The 21568-nt window shown below is 57.2% G+C and overlaps 1 protein-coding gene across 2 annotated transcripts in view; it reads left to right on the top strand.

The window, feature by feature from the left end:
* PITPNM3 (PITPNM family member 3) overlaps positions 1–21568 on the top strand; it is a 91869-nt gene that overhangs the window by 48686 nt on the left and 21615 nt on the right. For both annotated transcript variants that reach the window (XM_084862889.1, XM_084862890.1), the window contains exons 5-10: positions 12538–12614; positions 13022–13257; positions 16222–16411; positions 16927–17049; positions 17471–17652; positions 20425–20573. In XM_084862889.1, the coding sequence (XP_084719015.1) occupies positions 12538–12614; positions 13022–13257; positions 16222–16411; positions 16927–17049; positions 17471–17652; positions 20425–20573 (957 nt within the window). The remainder of the gene's footprint in view (positions 1–12537; positions 12615–13021; positions 13258–16221; positions 16412–16926; positions 17050–17470; positions 17653–20424; positions 20574–21568) is intronic.

The raw sequence follows: 21568 nt of genomic DNA on the forward strand, positions 1-21568 counted from the left end.
CTGCCCTGGGCCATCGGCCGTGGTCTTGGCCGGGGGAGTGTCCTAGAACCATCCCTCCTTTGTGGCTACCAGGCGGCCCCAGCCTTCAGCACGCAGCTGCTGTGCTTCTTATTTGGAACCAGACATGAGAAGTCCGGGAGCCATTGTGCGTGGGGCTGGATAGGGGCAAAGGAGAGAGAGCCTGGGTGGTGGTCCCAGACCTGGGTCCCTCCCACTGACATGCTGTGCAGCCTCAGCTCCTGCCTGGGGTCTGCCTTCCGTCCTGCCTCTGGCGCCCCCTGTACTTGGAGTCCCTCAGCTGTTCTGGTTTTCTGTTGCTGCCTCTTTGTCTCCTGGTTCCTGTGGTCTGCATGCTTTCCGTTCAGTCCTGTCCACGCCACTCAACGGCACAGCGGACGCTGACACAGTGCTTCCAGCCCGGCACTAAGCATCTGCTCCTTGAACCTCATTCCTGAGCCTCCATCCAAAGGAAATGGTGCCGTTTTTCACAAACCCCAGCTAGAAACACAGGGCCCCACTAGACCTCTCCATCTCTGTCACATTCCAGAGTGAGATCGGAACCCTGCGGGCATCCATGCTACCTCCAGCAGATCTCTCTGCGCCTCCACCCCTCTCTGACCCCCGTCCCTCCTCTAGCTGAGGCCACCACTGTCTCTCTCTTTGGCCGGTCCATCCTCCCTGTGCAGCCTCCCTGCCTCCAGTCTCTCCCACTCCAGTCCTCCCTCCAGAGTGTCCGGGAGACCTTCACAGGAGGCAGATCTGTCCACGTGGTCCCTGCCACCCTCCTGCGACTCCTTGCCAGCCAAGCATAAGCCTCACCCCTGCTGGACCCACCTGTTCACTCTCCCATCAGCTCTTCCCCTTCCTGTCCACAAGGGCTTCTAGAAGGAGTGTGGAGACTCTAAGCACAGTTTTCGCCTAGGCCAATCGGGAAGCTTGAGCATCCCACCCCTCCCTGTGGAGGGGACCCACCAGCCCCCTTGACAGCAAAGTGTAGGAAGGACTGGGTTCCCAGAGCGATTCCTTGGGGCCCAGCACTGTGGGTCCCTGCCTTCGCTGCCCCATTCACCACTGCCCGGATCAGAAACTGGGCCTCCCCTCCCTGCTGGTTCCTGCCACCATCTCAGAAGAGGCTGAGGCATGACTGTTGGCTCAGTGGAGCAGTAACTCCTTCCTCTGCCCACCAGGCCCATCTCCAGGGAGGAACCTGGCTCTCCGGGGGTACATGTGGCCGCCTCCCTCTCCCCCTTCCCATCTCAGCAGCTCTACAGAGTGCAGGGCGCTGTCCTGGCTGGCCTCTGATCGCCGCGATGACCTGGGAGCTGGGAAGGGCTGTGGTCCTTACAAGCATGTCACAAAGGGAAAACAAAGATTCAGGGTCAATGAACAACCTTCTGAGGAAGGTGCTCGAACCCGGTCTCCTCACTTATTCACCTCCAGAGCTTGGTCCCTTGTCTGGTCTGAGCTCCCATTTTCCTGCAATTTCTCCTTTCCACGGTCACCCCAGGTCTTTGGGGAAGTGCCCCTTGTCCCCTGTGTCATGCAGGTGCCTCCTCAAGCGCCAGCTTCACTCCCTCCCTCCCCCCAAACACCTTAGGGTGCAAGATGTGCTCAGGAAAGTATGGATTGGAGGGGCTCCTTCTATTTCACCCCCACCTGATGGGGGAGATTCCGGGACAGGAGGACTTACTCTGGGGCCCTCTGGTAGGACCTGACACATGTGACCCACCCTCGTGGTTGTCAGATGGCTTTCCCTGGGCCAGTGTGTGGCATCGGAGGTGGGAGTGGCGGCAGCCAGTGGCTGCCCCAGGTGCAGGAGGGTCTGCCCACAGACAAGTCAGCTCATTAGAGTGGGGTGCCCAGTGGGACTCCAACCTCTCTCTGTCTCAGACCAAGACCCCATACTGGTCCCGATTGGGTCTCAATGGTTCCAGACTGACCTTGGTCTTCCTCCCCACCCAGTGCTGCCCTAGCCACCGATGGAGCCTGGTCTGTCCCAGGCTGTGTCCTGACTCCAGCTCCTGGTCCTCGACTGAGCTTGGCTCCTTCACCAGATCCACTGCCAGACAAACCTGTATGGTTGCCACAAAGGGACGTAGAGAGAAGATGGGGGTGTTCAGCATCGTCTACCCCATCGTGGGGATGTGGTCTGACCTCATGCTCACAGCTAGGGGTCAGAGACCAGAGCTCTGAATGCTCCTGCATCCCCTCAGTCTTGGGCCCCCCTAGCTGCCCACATGGGCTTGGCACACAGAGCCCCTTGCCCACAGCTGGCCTCCCCACTCCTCTGCCTGGTAACTGGTGTCTTTTTCTGGCCTGTGTGGGCAGCTTGCTGAGCACAGCTGCAGACAAGCTATATTTAGCCAGCTTTAATGAGCTCAGGATGGCAGACATCCGCCTTGGGAGCACTTTTCTTACGTGTGTGCGCGTATGTCTGTGCTTGGCATGGTCTGCTGTAGTGTGTAGGCACCTGTGTGCCCATGCATTTGTGTGTGTGCACTGCATGTCTGTCAATGCATTGGTGCATTCATTTACACACAGATACCTGTGAGTCCGTGTGAGTCTGCCCTGTGGTGTCTGTGCTCTGCTGGGGATGTGTACAGCTTCTGACACCTACAGGGGTGCAAACTGGAAGCACATTATTTGTTCAATTATTCATTTGTTTGAAAATGAGTAGCTTTTGTATGCCAGCACCATGAGAGCCTCTGGGAATGAAATAGAGCAAAGAGGACCCACCCACCCCCATTTCAGCAGAGGGACTGGCCTCTGGTGGCCTGGCAGGGAGGGAGCCCCACTCCCCAGGTCTCCTCTGGGTGCCTTCCCTTGGCCACGCCCAGCCCAAAGCCAGAGTCTCTGCCTCAGGCCCTGGCTGGGCTGGGAGCTGGAGGGTAGGATGGGGGCAAATGGAGACCATCCTGCACAGCCCACGGACTTACACAGGAAAGAACAAGCTTTCCCTTCATTTTCCTAGACACCAATTTATAATGCTCACCCTGCATATCCATCCGGCTGTGTGTGCTGGGGAAAAGCCCCCTCTGTGATTCCAGGGGCCTCTCAAAGCCCCAGGGGTCTCTCCGCCCTGCAGGGGGCGGGGGGAGGGGGGACGTGAGGGTGTGCTTCCGCCCCAGGCTGGCTGTCCCTTCGACCTGGTCTGCAGCTCCTGGGCCCGAGGGGGGCAAGCCCCCTGGAGTTGTTGTCCACCCCCCTGGAGTGGTGAGGTACCCCATGTTGGGAGGGCACCCCACATTGAGCTCTGTCCTCCTCCCAGCCTGGGGTGGGGTGGGACTTTCAGCCTGAGAGCATCTGTTTCCTCAAACCCTTTCTCTCTGAGAACAAAGGTACTTTTGGAAACAAAACCCAGGGAGCTCAGCCACAAATCTCCCCAGAGGCAGCGCAGCCAGAAAGCAGACATTAACATCCCAGGGAAAGCCACCCTGTATGGGCGGCGGAGAGAACTCTGGTTTTTAATCTGCCGTTTGCGTAGGTAACAAACGCGGTATAAAAATTCTAAAGGAACAAAAGGTGACGAGTAGGCCTCCTTCTCCTGTCCCCCAGCTCACCCAGTCCCTCTTCCTGGAGGCAAAGGTTATGACGAGTTTCCCACAGACGATTCCAGAAATATCCTCTGCCTGCAGGCACATCTCCATAAATATTCATCGATCCGTATTTTTACATATCACCCTCACAGATGGGAGCATCCAGTGCACTCCGCTCTGCACCTTGCTTTCCTCAGATAATACGCACGGCGTTGGGATTATTTTATTATCTCAACGCATTTAGAGGCGGGGCTTTGCCACGGTTTGTCGTAGTTCAGCATAATCTGTTTCGCCAGTCCCCACGTGGCGGGCACAGGGGGCTGCTTTCTGTCTTTCATCTATATTATAAATAGTTGGCCATGGTGAGTGTTGTCCATGTGTCATGATGCACGTGGACTTGGACCTGGTGGGTCAAGGGCATTGGGCATTTTGAATGACACCAGCCCATTGCCCCCCACAGAGGTGCGACTGGTTTCCCTGTCACCAGCAACGAGTGAGGGCTGCTTCGCCACCCTCTGGGTAGCAGGGGGTTGGCAGCTGCTGGTCTGAGAGGCTCATTACATTGTGGAGTAATGAGCGTTCCTCTAGTTTCCAGTTCTAAGGTTGAGTGCACTTTTTTTTGTAGGTTCAAGGGCCACCCCCAGTCCTTTTCCTGGAACCCACATTCACTTAGAGGGGATTGCCGGGGTGAGACGGAGTGTGTGGGCTGGAGCAGAGCCAGAGGATGGGGGTGGGAGGGGGGAAGGGCAGGGGGTGTGCAGGAGGGGAGGGGCTGACAGGGTCCTACCTTCCAGGGACCACTCTGCTGGGCAGGCTGTGGTGTGGAGGCACTTGAAAGAGGGATGAGAATACCATTTTCTTATCCGTCATCTTTGTGCAACATCGCTGCAGGAGGAGGATGGAGTCCTGGCCAGTGACCTGGTTCAAATCCCTTCCCTTCACATGCATTTAGAGATAATTCCTGCACCCTCCCTGAGCCTCCATGTTCTCCTCTGTAAAATGGGAGAGCACTCTGACTTCTCAGGATGAGTGGGAAGATTGCCTGAGACCCAGGATGATGATTGGACACGTGGGACAGATCTTCAGAGGACTGCGTTCATTACAGGAGAGTCACCAGGAAAGGAGGGCCATGTCCTCCTAGTGCCACGTTGCAGCACGCTAAGGGGGTTCTCCTGTGGTTAAGCATCTGGAAGCTTCACTGGGCCTGGTTTGAGATGGTGACATTCCTGATCTGGACTGGGTTCCAGGAGGAGCTGCTCCCTGGAGCTATCCCCATGCTCACTTGGGGTGGCCAGCAGGCTTTCAAGAGGCAGGATCTGGACTCAAACCCTGGGAGGGGTCAGGCCATAGTCTGGGCTGGTGTCTCTGTGTGGGGCTAGAGGCCCTCTGGGGTTTTGGCCTCACTAGCCAGGTGACGCCAGGCTGACCTGATTGGATTCTGACGCTGAAAGCGTTACGGAGTCCGAGGAGGGGCCTCAGCCCTGAGGTCCCCAAGCCTGGTTGGAAATTCCTCCCTGGCATCCCTGCTAAGCAATCACTTACATAAGTTGCTTGTGTAACCTGGTGAAGGAGGACTCCCTGCCTTCTTCAGGCCGGCACGGGTCACTCCTGAACTGTTAAACATTCCTAGGTAAGGTTGAAGCTTGGAACTCTCCAGAAACCACCACAGCCCCCTTCATCCTGGCTCTGCCCTCTGCTCCTGGGACCCAGGCAAGGTTCTGCAGGGATTTACAGGCAGCCACCAGGTCCCCTAGAGCCTGTGCCCCTCCAGGCTGGCACCCCCCGCCCACTTTTCCTGCCCAGATACTGGTCTGCAGACATGTTCTCAAAGTGGCCCGAGGTGCAGGGCACAGTGGGATGTCCCTCCTCATTGTGAACTAAAGTCTCCAGTGCATGCAGCCTCAGAGCTACCTCTGGAGGTCCTATCATCCTGGCTTAGGCTGTTTGCAGCCTCTGGTCATGTGGCCAGGCATGATCTTGTGATCTAGGTCTTTGTCATGTGACTTGACCCTGCTCCTGTGACCCCAGGCACTTGCTAGATCCTTGAAGCCACTGCTTTATCTGGTTCATCTTGGTATTTTCAGCCCTGACACAAATTTGGACAATAATCAATAGAGTAGGAACCAGTGATGTCAAGTGTTTTTTTTTTTTTTTTTTTTTTTTTTTTTTTTTTTTTAAGAGACAGAGGAAGAAAAAAGAGAGGGAGGAAGGGAGGGAGAGAGAAAGAGAGAAGCATCCACATGAGAGCCCAACATTAATTGGCTGCCTTCTGCACACCTCCTACTGGGGATCCAGCCCACAACCCAAGCATGTGCCCTTGACTGCAATTGAACCCAGGACCCTTCAGTCTGCAGGCCGATGCTCTATCCACTTAGCCACACCAGCTAGGACTCCAGTTGTTGTTGTTGTTGTTAACCCAGACACAGGGTCACAATTCACTCAGTGTGTTTCATGTCTATTGGTTCCTTGCACAAGCATTTCTTTTCCTTGTTATATTCCCTCATTAGCCTGCCAGCTCGGAGAGGGCAGGACATTTTATTTTGCTCGTAGTGTTTACATTTAGTAAAGGAGGGGCTGAGGCTTGTTTAAAATGTTCTTATCATCAATGTGACACATGCTTGTATTGTCTATTCAATAGAAACATTCAGGAATAATTTTAAACTAAAAAAAACATGGGCTCACTGGAGAAAAACTGGAAAATAGAGAGAAGTCGGACGTTAAAAAATATCACCCGTTGTCCTGTCATTTAGAGAAAACCATTTATGAACCTTTGGCGTGTTTCCTCCGAAAACAGCCCATCCACCCACCCCTCCACCTCCTTTCTGTTTTTCACGGGGCAGGGGGGGGGGGGGGGAAGGATAGGAGAGGGGGGTTGCCGGGGCCTGTGGAGGAGGGTGGCCTGGAGTTTGGCTGGGGAACAGGTGGTGGCTTTTTAATTGTGTTCTGTGGAGCCCCAGGGGCTGCTGAGGGGCAGGGCGAGTGGAGCAGGAAAGTGAGGCTCTGGGCCCCCCAGCCTGCGTCCGCCAGAGCTGGCCCACTGTCATCTGTTTTGCAGGTTGGGTCCTAACAAAAATGTCCTGGGATAAAAGATTCCCCTGTTTTTAAAGGTTTAAGAATTCTCCGAGGAGGGTCCCTTCTTTTCTCTGCTTCGTGCTGTGCTGTCCACACCAGGCAGAGCCGGGAGGCCTGGCGTCCAGGCTTCCGGCGCCGGCCCCATCCACTGACCCACACTCCACGCTGTCCTGAGAGCTGCGCGCTCCCTTCCAGTTTGTCATTCTGCTCCTGCCGTCCCCCCTCCCCAGATGCCCCACGCCCTAGGTGTCCCCGTAAGTTCCCAGGCCAGTGACCCTCCTCAGCAAGCAAGGAAGTGGGGTTGGCAAGGAACGGTGCAGGCGAACCCATCAGAGCTTGCTCCTTCCTTCGCTAAGGGCCCCCAAACACGCGTGTTTCTTCATTTGCACCAGGACTTGTCCGGGAATCGACACCAAGCTCCCTCGTTGGAATCAATCCCTTTGACATCCAGGTGACCTTCACCACCTGAGCTCCCTGGCTCCTCTTCCTTTCTCACAGTCCCTCCAAGCCACTCACCAATGGCACCTGTCGGTGTTGTCGGGGTTCTAGGGGGGAATTCTGCTGGGCCCGGAGGCTTGAACTCACGCGGGGCAGCGTGTCTTTGTGCTTGGGCTCAGAATCTCTGACTGCCTGACTCGGCACCCCTCGTTCTGCCATGGTGTGAAGAGGGCGTCCAAGGTCACCCACTGACTAGGACATTCACTTCCCACCACCTGACTCTTTCCCTGGCCGGTCTCCTCCAGTGTGTGTGTCCCTCTCCATGTGGCTTACCTGGCGGCCCTGAGCCACCTGCTTGCTACTGCACCAGGCGCCCCAGGTCTTCCCAGTATATACACTGAGTGGCCAGATTAGTATGATCTCTGAACACATAATAATCTGGCCACTCAGTGTGTGTGTGTGTGTGTGTGTGTGTGTGTGTGTGTGTGTGTGAGGCCTGGTGCATGAATTTGTGGATGGGTGGGGTCCGGCCAGCCTGGCCAGGGAGAGGGGACATGGGCAGTTGGCCCGCCTGCCTGCTGGTCAAACTCCTGGTCGAGGGGACAATTTGCATATTAGCCTTTTATTATATAGGATATACACTGAGTGGCCAGATTATTATGGGTTCTGAGATAATTATTATGCGTTCAGAGATCCTAATAATCTGGCCACTCAGTGTATACCTCTGGCACCCACACCAAGCAGGAGAGCAAAGCCACTGGGTTCAAACACAAGATGGTTCAGGCCAGGGCCGGTGCTTCCACACGCCCACAGAGGCTCCGGTGCTTTGTCCATGCAGCTCAGGACATGCCCCACAGTCCCACGCTGGCCCAGCTGACCCCAGGGGTGACTCATGGAAATGGGGCCCTGCAGGGGCTGGCGGAATGGAGGGCGAATGGAGTGGTCTGTTTCAGCGAGGGGGCACCCCAGCATCCACCCCTCCCGGGTCCCAGCCGCAGGGGGCAGGGGAGAATGGAGACAGCGGGACTGGGCCAAGCCGGGCGACTGTGCTTAGGGTGCTGGGTGCGTGGGTGAAGACCTTGGCTGTTGTCTCAGGAGCAGTCATGGCACATCCATGGTGAGAAGGGATGATCACTGTTTGTGTCTTTCCAAGGTAGTGATTAAGCAAAAACAGCCTCTATTCCTCAGCTGGCAGAGGGAGCCATGGTGAGCTGGGTGGGCCACCGATCCCGGCACCAGGACTGGCAGGGGTGCTGGAAGCAAGCGTGGTGGTAGCTGGCCCTCCTCAAAGCTGTCACAAAATGCTGTCACAAAACAGCTGTGCCTCCTCCTCCCCGCCGCAGCCCATATCTGGGCACACAGGGACCAGCCTGAATAGGAACAAGCAGATAGACATGGACAGGACGTGGGCCACCATCAGCGGATCTTGTCACCAGAGGCTCCGGGGAAGCCCCTAGATGCGGAGTTCTAGAATTCCCAGAGGTTCCCAGTACCCTTTCCCTCGGGGCTTTTAAGAGAAGTCTTCCCAGTGGCCGATGTTGCCCTGAACCAAATTTCTCCTGGGGCTCGACAGCCCAGAGCTGCCTCCCAGGCCGTGTGCGCCCTGGATCCTCACTTGTAATGAGTTTTCACAGAAATGCCACCCTGAGCCCTGGCAGATACTGCAGCCTGTCTCAGGGCCCCGGGCTGAGAGGGAAACAGACAGGTGACCTCACAGCTCCGAGCCTGGCTCCGCTCGCCATGTCCTGGGCAGCCACCTCTGCTGAGGGAGAGTTGACAGGCTCTCCAGAGGCGGTGACAGCTGAGCAGGGCTCTGAGGACAGGTGAGACTTTGTGGTCTGTAATGGGGAGGCCAGGCTTACAGATGGAGGGCTCAGGGCAGGCAGGGGCAGGCGCAGGGCAGGAGTGATGTCCTGTGGGTGAGTCAGAGCCTCTGGCCGCAGTGGCTGTGGTGGGATGTCTGGTTCTTAGAAAAGCAGAGAGAGCCTTGTGGGCGAGGGGACAGGCAGGGGGCCTGGGCGGCCTCTCTGCTCGTCTGCAGGGGCTTCTGGGAAGACGGGGACATACCTTTCTGGTCCTGGCAATCGGCTCTGTAGGGGCCAGAGCCTAGGTCTGGTGGGCTGGGACCCGGCCTCCCATCCCCACCGAGCCAGGAACTGCCTCAGCAGCGTTTGCCGCCGGGATACCACACTTGTCCACCGATTTGATGCCCAGAGCATCGCTTGGGCCCCAAAGGAGCTGGGCTTCACAGCAGTGAGCCAGGCCTGTCAAGGATGTGGGTGCGCCCCCGTCTGTGTAATCAGTGAGGGTGCAGGATGCAGCCCCCACCTCACGGGGGGCACAGTGCCCTCGAGATGGCAGGACCCTCCTGTCTTCCCTGCTACTTATTTATAACCTCACTGTGGCAATTTGTGGCAATCACAGTATTTATCCTGTAATCATACGGCACGCAGGCTCCCCGGTGCAAGCAGGCACCCAGCCCAGCGAGGCCCGGAGCCTGCCAAGCTCAGGGAGGACCTGGGGACAGGCAGGGGAGTGAAGGCGGCAATGTCCCCATCAGCCTCCGGCCCATCTTTTTTTTTTTTTTTTTTTAATATGCTTTTATTGCTTTCAGAGAGAGAGAGAGAGGAAGGGAGAGGGAGGGGGGAGAGGAAGGGAGAGGGAGGGGGGATGAGAGAAACATGGATTGGCTTCCTCCTACGCACCCCCTACTAGGGATTAAGCCCCAAACCTGGGCATGTGCCCTGACCTAGAATTGAGCCAGCAATCTCTCAGTGCGTGAGACAATGCTCAACCAACTGAGCTATACCAGCCAGGATTGGCTCCATCTTATCAGCTAAGCCCCCCAATGCTCCCTGGATGATAATAGTAATTATGATAACAATAATAATCACATACATGGCGTTTACTGTGTTCCAGTTCCCATTCTAAGCCCTTCCTGTGCATGACCTCGCAGATCCTCATCACCATTGTAGGAGGTCACCACTATTATCATCCCCATATTCCAGATGAGAAAACCGAGGCGCAGGTATCACAGCTCTTAAGAGCCAAGATTTGAACGCAGGTGTTCTGGCTCCAAAGATCGTGGTTTCCAACGGGTCCTTCCAGCCCCAGATCAGGGCCCTCCCAGGCTCCACACTCACGGACTCACCTGGCTTCTCCCGGGCTGCCTGCCCTTCAGCAGCACCTGGGGCTGCACACACAGAGCCGCGCCCAGCTTCCCTCCTGGCCTCTTCCTCTCCTGCTGGTGAACTGGTCCCCATGGCAGACGGGGCCTCCGTCCCCGGGGTGTCGCGTATGGATTTGTGCTCCTGTTTCTTCTGCAGAATGAGGAGCTCCGTGTCCACCTCCCCAGGAAGCCGTGGATGTCAGATGGATGAGAGAACACTTTGTCAAGCATTGTCCTCTGTTGAGTGTGGGGCACTCTTCGCTGGGCTCATGTGCCAGCTCGCTCAGTCTTCTCAGTTGTGTGGCCAGGGACTTAGGTTGTTTGAGCCTCAGTTTTCTCATCTGCAAAATGGGGCGATCACAAGAGGACCAAAACCCAGAGGTTACTTGTGGGGACTGATGAGATGATCCCTGTGCAGCACACAGTGCCTGGGACATTCGTCCTCGGTCAAACAGAACCATCTTCTGCTGTCGTTCATTTTGATGCTGTCCCGAGAGCAGGGCCCAGGTGTCCTCTGGCCAGGTCCAGGGCAAGGTCAGGATGTTAGAAATAGGGCAGTAGAGTCGGAGCCCCTGGAAGGAGCATTAGGAAGCGCTGGGCAGAGCCAGGCCTCAGAACAAGTTTTTCCTCTTCCTCCTCCAAGCCAAAGCCCTCCATCACTTACAAAATGATTTCCTGTCTGTGTGGGCGGCAGCTCCGAACTCATAAAGCAGTTGCCCTTAGACCAGGGCTGTGCCTGGGAGGACAGATGATTTAAAAATGCACTTCCCTGCTGAGCAAAGCTTCTCTCTGGGGATTCCTGGCAGATGCACCCTTCCCCAGGGCTAGGAGTGGATGAGGAGATGACACAGGCACGTGTTGGCCAGGCTCCCACCCACACGGGCCCACCTGCCGCAGGGTTGCCTGCAAAGCCCCCTGGGAAGGACCCTCCCCAAATGTGCTTCCTGGGAGGGTGCAGCAGGCTCTCGGCAGGCATGGGGGTAAAGTGAGAAAAAGGAAAGGGCCACCCTTGCCTAGAACCGGCTGCTTTAAGAGATGAGCTCCCTGTCATTGAAGGCAAACAAGTGGTCCACAGTCGAGCTGCGAGGCTCAGCCACACAGAGAAGGAAGTATCCGTCCAAGGGGAGCGAGGTCAGCTGGATGGAAGGAAGGACTCCTCACTCTCATAGGCAGTGAGGGGGCTGCTGGATGTCTCTGAGGTCTCTCTGCACCCGAGAGTCCAAAGCAGTGATATTCAGGCATTAGATCAGGGGCCAGCAAACTCTCCTTTAAAGGGCCAGATAGTAAATATTTTAGGCTTTTCGGGCTTTAAAGTCTGTGGCACATAAGCAGCCACAGATAATACGCAGATGAATGGGCATGGCCGTGTTCCAATAAAACTTTATTTATAAACACAGGCAATGGGCCAGATTTGGCCCATGAGTGTAGTGTCTGTGTTGGAGGAAAGAGAGATCAGGGAGGGTTGGATGCCAAGAAGCACTTCCTGAAGGTGGGGGCGTTGAGCCAGGCAACTGGGGGGAGCAAGGAGAACATTTCTGGCAGCGCTGGCTCCCCTCACAGCTCGAGGGGAAGAGTGGCCATGAGTGTGGCCCCCAATGCTGGCCTTGTCTCTCTGAGGAGCCGTCTTCCCTGCATGGGGTTCCCATAATTCAAGGCCTCTGAAAGCTTCAAACATATTCAGTTTTTTAAAATTCAGCAACTGTGGTCTGTTTAAAAAAAAAAAAAAAATATATATATATATATATAATGTATATATGTGTGTGTGTGTGTGTGTGTGTGTGTGTGTATAGGTTTTTAAAATTGATTTCAGAGAGGAAGGGATAGAGAGAGAGAAGTATCAATGATGAGAGAGAATCATTGATCAGCTGCCTCTTGCACGCCCCACACTGGGAATGGAGCTCACAACCTGGGCATGTGCCCCGACTGGGAATTGAACCATGACCTCCTGGTTCATAGGTCATCGCTCAACCCCTGAGCCTCGCCGGCCGGGCTGTGGTTGTTTTCAGAAGGATGCTCGGCCCACATTTCCGTCTAATACAGGCAGTGGAGGCCATCGGACGACCCTGACGCTGCTGCTGTCAGTGAAGGAAAGACGGCAGGGCACTGTGGTTCCTTCCTAGGGTGGCCCTGCTGGCCCCTGGGACAGCACCATGACGCGGCCTCGTCCTGCTGGGCCTCCACTCTATCGGAGGAGAAAGGGTTTCACGTTGTGTTTGGCTCGGAGGCCAGGGCTGGCCAGGGTGCCCCCTAGCTCCCACGCTATGGCTCCACGGCCCGTGGGCCCAGCCTCCGGCCGGCTGAGCGCTGCTCTGTTCCCCGCAGGAGAGCTGTACCGGGTGTCCTTGAGAAGACAGAAGTTCCCGGCCCAAGGAAGCATTGAGATCCACGAAGACAGCGAGGTAGGCGGGTTCCCGAGGCTGCCTGGGCCCAGCTGTGTGCTCAGGACGTCAGTCAGAGCCTGGTGCACAGGCTGCTCGGTGTCCACCTGGCTTACCGGGCTTGCTGTGTGACCCTGGGCAGCATCCCCTCCTGCCCGGGCTTCTGGCTCTCATGTGAACCAGCAGGGCCTCCTGGGCTCCCTCCGGCCCTCCCGGCAGCCTGTGCCCCTCATCATATGGGGGCTGGGGAGGTCTCTGACCTGGAGCTGAGGCAGGCTGGGCACAGTGTTTACTTCTCTGGCTGCAGCCCTCCCGCCCCCCCCCCCGTGTGTGTGTGTGTGTGTGTGTGTGTGTGTGTGTGTGTGTTTCACTGTGTTACCTTGTCCTCCTGCTGCCTGTCTCTCTGTCCCCACCGATGTCCCTTCCAGGAAGTCTTCTCCCAGCGCTCCTGCAAGACGCAGGTCCTGCTGCTGGTGCTGCACGGGGGGAACGTCCTGGACACGGGCTCGGGGGACCCCTCCTGCAAGGCGGCCGACATCCACACGTTCAGCTCCGTGCTGGAGAAGGTCACCCGCGCCCACTTCCCCGCGGCCCTGGGCCACATCCTCATCAAGTTTGTCCCCTGTCCTGCCATCTGCTCCGAGGCCATCTCGCTGGTCTCCAAGTGAGTCCCTTTCTGCTTGTTGGGACTGGCTGGCGCTGGTGGTGGTGGTGGGAGGGAGGGAGGGAGGGGATTAAGTGAGGGGACTGCCCCCTGCCATGTGGGCTCTGGTGGGCAGGGGCATACCTGCCCAGGCCTCTCTGGGATGCCAGGTCCTCGCTGACCACGAGCATCACGTGGGAGGGGGTCAGTAGAGTCCCCGGCAATGAGCCCTGTACACCGCATCCTCCTTTGCCGGAACCAGGCGGCGCTGGTAGCTCAGATCCTCTTCCTGTGCTCACAGGCCGTGGTCTCCTGGGCCCAGGCAAGGGAGCTGAGGCACTGAGAGGTTAAGCAAGGCCACTGCCCTCAGGGCCACCCAGTGAACGGAGCCGGGAGTCAGCCCCAGGCAGCCTCGCTCCCAGGCCCCGTCATTAGAGCCCAGTGGGGGTGTGTGTGTGCTCTAACGGAGGTGGCACAGGGCACAGGGACCCTCAGGAAGAGGGCAGGGCGGCGCCCGGGGGAGCTGGCTTTGGGGTGTGCTGTGGGAGTAGCATAGCATGGTTAAGGGCGCGGGCTCTTCGGTCAGCCCAGATGTGAGCTCCAGCTGTGTGACCTGGGGGAAGGCAGTTAGCTTTTCCCTGCTTGTTTCCTCGTCTGTACCGTGGGGATACTCTGGGGAATAACCCCCCAGATTTTCCGAGGCGCCTGTGTGCCAGCCTAGGCGGGGGGCACTTGGGAAGCACACGTGGGGTGTGCTGTGACTCACACCCTGTCCTCACAGGGAGAGGGCGCGCTCCCATTGGTGCACAGGGGCTGGGGAGGGCAGTGTGTCTGACTGCCGTCAGAGAGCCCGGAGGGCGGGGATCAGGCAGCAAGCTTACCAGGCCTGGGCTCCTCATCCAAACCTGGGGGATTAACAGGGGGATTAACAGGGGCCCCCCAGGACCTGGGGACCCGTGAGAGGTCCTGCTCACCGCCCCAGGACCGGAAAGCTCTGCTCCCAGGCCCCTGCCCTGTAGGAACACAGCTAACACGGGCACAGAGGCGGCGCCTGCAGGGCACGGGTCTGATAGAGCAGTGTTTTTCAACCTTTTTTGGGCAAAGGCACACTTGTTTCATGAAAAAAATCACGAGGCACACCACCATTAGAAAATGTTAAAAAATTTAACTCTGTGCCTATATTGACTATATATAAAGTAATTCTCTTGAATAGGAATCAAATAAACACAAAGAAAGTATTTTATAATTACTTTATTATGAAATATTAAGTAAACAAAATAGTGAAAAATTATAAAATTCTTGTCTTGTCTGCACCTATGGCACACCAGGCAACATCTTGCGGCACACTAGTGTGCCGCGGAACAGCGGTTGAAAAACGCTGTGATAGAGCACGAGGCAAACGGGCTGGCAGCCGAGAGCTTGGACCAGTTAGGGGTGAAGGGGAGGCCGGGCACCTCTCTCCTGCCCTCGCTCCCTTTCATGTCAACTCTGCCAGCACCCAGGGCCTCACAGAGAGGAGCCCTTCGCCATGTGGGGCTCGGGCAGGGCGGGCAGGGCGTCCCAGCCCCTCCCTCAGCTGTGGCCCAGGCAGGGCTCCGCAGTGCTGGGAGGGGAGGAGGGTGCCCAGCGTCCTGCGGGTGGGGAGCACCTGTGCAGGGCGTGCAGGCCTCCCTCCTCTGGTCTCTGAGAGAAAGGGGAGTTGGCGTCTGCAGGGGAGGGGATGAGAGGGATGGGGAGGGGGACAGGGGAGCAGAGACCCGTCTGATGGATTGATCTGTGCTCCAGGTCAGGGCAGGGCCCATCTCAATCAGAGTGACAAGGAAGGAAGGCGATGGGGTCTGTTGTTCCCCAGCCCGGCGAAGGGCTCCCATCCCCGTGTGATGTTTGTGAAGCCACAGGGCGGCAGGCCTCACCCCGAGGGAGGGCCCTGGACTCTGCTTCTTCCGCAGACGAATCGGCCGCGTCCGCTCTGCGGCAGGACCGGGGAGCCGGGCTGGCGTGGCTCCGTTCCCTTCACACTCCAGCAGCCGGAGTTAATTGGGCTCATTCACAATCAGTCTCAGGATTTCCCCAAGCCCCGCACCCCCAGGACATCTGACCCCCAGAGCTGGGTGACCCAGCGCAGGCCTGATGGCCAGTAAGATGGATGGCCTGGCCACTGGAGGGGACAGCGGGAGGGAGTGTCTGTCCCCCGCAGGCAGCGCCTTGCCAGCCCATCCATCAGCCCTAATCACTGCTGGGAGAGAGCTCTTTCTCGGCTAATTAAAATCTCTCCGCTGCCATCGAGGCCTGTTTCCTCTCATTTGTGTTCTTTGGAGATGAGGCATGGTTGTTGGGCTGGACTGGCGTGCCCTGAGGTCTCTGTCACCTGCCCAGGGTCCCTGAGCCCTGTCGCCTGTCCCTGGTTTCAAGCTCAGGCAGCCTGAGCTTAGGCCATGGGGGAAGGGCAGGGGCTGGGCAGCCGTTGGGCAATTCCTCCCCGTGTGGTCCCTGTTGGCCAGCTGGGTCCATTGCCCCAGGGGACAGAGGCAGGACAGGTGTGTGTGTGGGAGGTTGGTGCAGGGGTGGGCAGCTGGACCATGGGCACACTATCGAGCACACAGCTCAGTGCCCACCCCAAGCTGCAGCATGCCTGGCGACCCTCTCTCTTCCTTTCGAGTTTCCCGAAAGCCTTCCGGGAGACCTAGTCAGACCCCACCTGCACTGGGAAGTCTGCCAGGATGATAGGCCCCACCCACATCCACACCAGTGGCGTCTTTCGTGATGGGGGTTCTTTGGTGCCCTGCAGAACAGGGCAGGAGAGAGGGATGCTGTCGCAGGAGACTCCAGGGCCCACATCACGGACTGGCACGGGGTGGGCACAGGGGAGCCTGGAGGGGAGGGCCCCGTTCCTGGTCAGCACGTGCTCTCTCCTGCCCAGTCCGAAGCCTCTAACCCGCCCCCTGCCTGACCCCGGCTGAGCTTACCTTGGCCCCCTGTCCGCAGCCTGAATCCCTGCAGCCACGATGAGGGCTGTCTCAGCAACAGCCAGGACCACGTCCCTCTGGCCGTGCTGCCCCTGTTGGCCATCTCCTCCCCACAGTACCAGGATGCGGTTGCCACCGTCATTGAGCAAGCCAACCAGGTCTACGCAGAGTTCCTCAAGTCCCCGGATGGCATCGGCTTCAGTGGGCAGGTAGGACGGCTGCCCCCACCTCCCTGCCTTGGCCCCACCCAGAATGAGGCTTGCATCTGCCCAAAGGATCTAGACCAGGCTGCTCAGGAGCCATGGTGTCTGAGATCTAAGAAGGCTTTTAAAAATCTTTGGGTTTGGTCCCATTTTACAGATAGGAAGAGTGAGGCCAACATCTGAGTTCTGATTGTGAGCCCATGCTGAGCCCTGGCCCATGCCTGATCCCTGGCCTCAGGCTGACCCTGGCCTCAGTCTGACCCCTGGTCCCCAGCCTGGTCCTGTCTGACCCCGCACCCTGGCCTGACCCTGTCCTCAGGTTGACCCTGACCCCAGTCTGACTCCTCACCCTAGCCTGATCCTGTCCTCAGCTGACCCTGGCCCCAGAATGTGCACCCCTTCCCTAATGCAGCCCTCTCAGGCCTCCTGGGACAGGCTCCTTGTTATCCAGGAGCGCTGGATGCATTGGGGTGAGGGGGCAGCGGTGGCCAGGCCTGCAGTCCCAGCTGTGCCTTCTGCAGGTGTGTCTCATCGGGGACTGTGTGGGGGGCCTCCTGGCCTTTGACGCCATCTGCTACAGCGCGGGGCCCTCGGGCGACAGCCCTGGCAGCAGCAGCCGGAAGGGGAGCGTCAGCAGCACCCAGGTGCGGGCCCGAGGGTAGGAGCGGTGGAGAGTCTGTCCTGGGGAGCGGGGGGCCTCTCGGAGGGCAGTACTGTGAACCCGTGAAATCCAGGTCACGAAGTATATATTGTGTCGCAATCTTACAGGAGTAGCAAGAGATTACTATCACAAGGGAGGAAACTGAGGTCCAGGGGGGCTAATTTGGGGTCGGGTCCCCAGGTAGCTGCCCCGAGTCCCTCTAACTCGCCAATCCCTCTGGGGGCAGAGGACAGCCCTGTGACTAGACTCCCACCGCTACCGTGTGGTGGCTTTCTAGCTTCTTTTGGAAGACGCACTGCCTCTCACGTCTAGGAGAAAGGGGTTCCTTGTGCCTGGGGAGGAGGTAGGGCCCCAGAGTCCCACCGTGACCACAGGGCCCTCCTGCCCTCTCCTCGGTCCCACAGGACACCCCCGGGGTGGAGGAGGAGTGCAGTCTGGCCAGCAGCAAGCGGCTCAGCAAAAGCAGCATTGACATCTCCAGCGTGTTGGAGGATGAGGAGCCCAAGAGGCCGTTGCCACGGAAACAGAGCGATTCCTCCACCTATGACTGCGAGGCCATCACCCAGCATCATGCCTTCCTATCAAGGTAACCATTCCCCGTGTCCCATCTTCCTTCCTGCAAAGCATCCAGAGCAGAGAGCACCTTGGCTTAGCATCCTCGGGGTGGCTTAGGACCAGTCACACGTCCCAGGTCTTTCCTGGGGCCCCCAGAGACAAGCCTGAGCTCAAGGCTGCTCCCCATGGGCCCTGGGCTGAGACCGTGGGCCCTGGACTCTGTCTCTGCTGCACCCCAACTTTCAGAGGGAGGGGATAGCCATCCCTGAGCCTCAGGGTCATCTTCTGCAACATGGCACATGCTGCCCAGCCTGCTTTCGTGGCGGCTTTAAGAATCTGGTGAAAGAACAGGTATATTGTGTGTTTTGTGAGCAACTCCAGGCGTGTGTTCTGACTGTTTCTCAGACGAGGCAGTGCAGGCGAAGTCAGTCAGGAAGGTTCCTGGGACCACACAGCCAGGGACGAGAGCTGGGCTCGGCACGGGTCCCCCAGCCTCCAGGACACAGCACACTTTCCTCGTCGGCCCCAGGGCCTCCATGGAACCGCCCGCCCTCGAACCTTCTAGAAGGGTCATGGTCATCGACACCAGCTAACTGAACTGTCTGCACATTACTCAGGGACACGTGGGTATTGAGCATAGTCCCACCTCGGAAGGAACGCCTCTTCCCTCACTCCTCAGTTCTCTCCTCCGTCGCTCCCTCCTCCTTTCTTACCCCAGTGACAAGTAGCAGGAGGCCAGCTCAGCATTTGGGAAGCAGATCATCTCAGCACCCAGAGGGAGCCAGGGCTAATGTTGGGGTTATTTTCTTTCAGTATTTATATATTTCACATGCCTTGCAATTGGTTTTACTTTAAAAAACACACACATCTACCTTATAGTGTGATCTTTCCCTCATATAATTAAAAGTACTTGGTAGAGCCCTAGCTGGTTTGGCTCAGTGGATAGAGCGTCAGCTTGCGAACTGAAGGGTCCTGGGTTCAATTCCGGTCAAGAGCACATGCACATGCCCAGATTGTGGGCTCAATTCCCATTGGGGAGTGTGCAGCGGGCAGCCGATCAGTGAGTCTCTCTCATCATTGATTTCTTTCTCTCTCTCTTTCTCTCTCTCTCTCTCTCTCTCTCTCTCTCTCTCTCTCTCTTTCTCTCTCTCTCTCTCTCTCTCTCTCTCTCTCATTCTTCTCTCTCTCTTTCTCTCTCTCTCTCTCTTTGTCTCTCTCTCCCTTTCCCTTTCCCTTTCCTTTTCCCTTTCCCTTTCCCTTTCTCTCTGAAATCAATAAAAACATATTTTTAAAAATAATAAAAATGCTTGGTAGATAGTCTTAACAACATTTTATTGAGTAAACGGACACACTTACTTAATCCCAGTCATTGGACGCTTTGGCTTTTTCCAATTCTTCAAAATTATAAATAGCGCCCTGGTGACGACCTTTGTGCATCAACACTCATGTGCATATTAGGGCTGTTTCGTTTGCGTGGATTCCTGAAGGAGGGATTGTTAGGTCAGAGGCTCTGCGTAGCTAAATCTCTGGCTATTTAAAGCCCCTCTGCCCGACGATTCTTTACAAGAAAAGCAGTTATGTTTCACGTCCGGGCTGCGAGGTAAAATCTCCACATTTCTGGCTCATCCTTTAAGAAAACCCCACGTTTGGGGAGTGACAAGAAGAAGCTGGAGGCTTTCCGAAGCTGGTCCGACGCAGCTCGCTTTTCCCTCTGGTGCAGGGACAGATGGCAGTTTTGTTAGCAATTAAGTAGTTGGCGTGTGGTTAGGGACCACGCTGAACGTGAAATACGTGTGGTTAAACACCAGTCATCGTCCCCACGGGGAGATGCTCACACCGCCAGAGGCAGAGGCGTGTGGCAGGCAGGACCCTCGCTCACACGCTGTTCCAACGGAGGTTCCTAAAATCCCCTCTCTCTCCCAACGGGAGTATGTCCGACGGATCTGTGTTCTATGGATTGATTGGTTCATCATGTAATCCCATGGGGTTATCTTCGACTCAAGGCTGCCAGCTGAAGGTCAGGGAGAGCCCCCGTGTTCCTGCCCTCCCTGGGCAGCCTGCTCTGGGCCTGTGGCTGAACATCAGCTCGCACTCTTTGGGGGTAATGGGTGCCTGAGATGCGAGTGATTGGAACTCTGTGTCTTGCCGTTATCTCTTGAAGCTCTGCTTCATCGGCAGGCTGGTTGGAAGGGAGGACCGAGCTGTGTGCATCTGTGTCTGTGGGTTGCCTGGAACATGAGTTACAAACGAGAGCCCTAATCTGGCAGGGCTGACACCGCCCAGCTGGTCTGCATAGTGGCCAGCTGGGCTTCTCCGGTAGCGGGGGCAGGGATTCAGTGTGACCATCCCAGAACCGGCACGAGGGGCAGGTCTGTGGTCTGCGGGACGCTCAGTGGTCTCAGGTTCTCGGCCAGATGCCGTGGGTCCAGGTTCATTGACCTCGCGGATTTGTTGAGGTGTCATCAGCGGCTGCTTGCATGCCACACGGCGGAGTTAAGTAGATGTGATGGAGACCATATGGCCCTCAAAGTCTAAAATATTTACCATCTGGCCCTGGACGGAAACCGTGGGCTGATGACCTCTGCCTTAGCCAAATGTTAGCCAGGCCTCGGTGGCCAACGCTGAGAGGTTGCCAGCTCGTGTGGACAGCATCCAGCGAGTAGACTCTGGTTCTGGGCCCTGCCCCAGAGGTGGAGGGCTGGGCTGCCCGTACCCAGACTTGAAGCCGCCCTGCTGAGCGAATGCTTCACTTCCACGGCCCTTCCCTAACCCGCTGCCTCTGTCTCCCCCGCTCCCTCCCCAGCATCCACTCGAGCATGCTGAAGGATGAGGCCGAGCCCCGGGCGGTCAGCCTGGGCCGCCTGGACTTCGATGTGTCTGACTTCTTCCTCTTCGGCTCACCCCTCGGCCTGGTCCTGGCCATGCGGAGGACGGTGCTGCCCGCACTGGACGGTGGGTGTGGCACAGCCCGGGGCTGAGGTGCCTTTGGGTCATAGTCCACTGTGTCAGGGCCTCAAACTGGGGGCAGGGAGAGGCTGGGTCACAGAGTTGGGGTAGGTCAGTGGTTGGAAAACTGCATCTCCTGAGCCACATGTGGCCCTTTGGCCCCTTGAGTGTGGCTCTTCCACAAAATACCACGGCCTGGGCGAGTCTATGTTGAAGAAGTGGCATTAGAAGAAGTTTAAGTTTAAAAAATTTGGCTCTCCAAAGAAATGTCAATCGTTGTACTAGTCGATAGTTGGCTCTGTTGACTAATGACTTTGCCAACTACTGGGGGTAAATGGACAGAGAAGAGAAGGAGGGGGAGGGAGGGGAGAGGAAGGAGAAGGGGTGGTTTCCCAGATGGAGCGAAGGTGAGATGGCCTCTGGTGGATGTCACTGTCCTTGTCACATGCCCCGGGCTGGCCCGGGGGCCTGTTGTTCAGTTGTCGTGCTCTATGGGAAGAGAAGCCACCACCGTTTGCCCGGTTGCACCCACCCTCCCCTCCCCCAGTGCCAGGCAGGCCCACTGCAGCCAGGCCCACCTCGGTGCCTTTGCTCACGCAGTGCCCACAGCCTGGAACGCATCCTCATTTCTCTGAGACACACATGTAGAAGGTTAAGCCTTGATTCTGAGGATGCAAGAGTCTGGAGCCACCTTGGAGATGACCCTCCCTGGGCTTCTCAAACTTCTTTTGTCCCAAAGCTCTCTGACTCCCTACGATACGGAACAGAGAGACAGGGAGGGGCTCTGCGTGAAGTGGGGAGAGAAGGGGGGACCCCACAGCTGCCCTGATGTCACTAAGGAAGCCTAAGGCTCCCTTGATGTGGTCAGTCCAGTCCCCTGACCTAAGAGGGACAGGGAGACGTGCTGAGGGGAAGGAGGCCTCAGTGGAGACACCTGCTGATCTGTGAGAGAAGGGCACCGCGGCTCTGGCAAACCAAGGAGTTGAGTGGGGCTGGAGGAA

Source organism: Pipistrellus hanaki, assembly GCF_964339955.1.
Source record: "Pipistrellus hanaki genome assembly, chromosome: 16".
NCBI classification, from domain to species: Eukaryota; Metazoa; Chordata; class Mammalia; order Chiroptera; family Vespertilionidae; genus Pipistrellus; species Pipistrellus hanaki.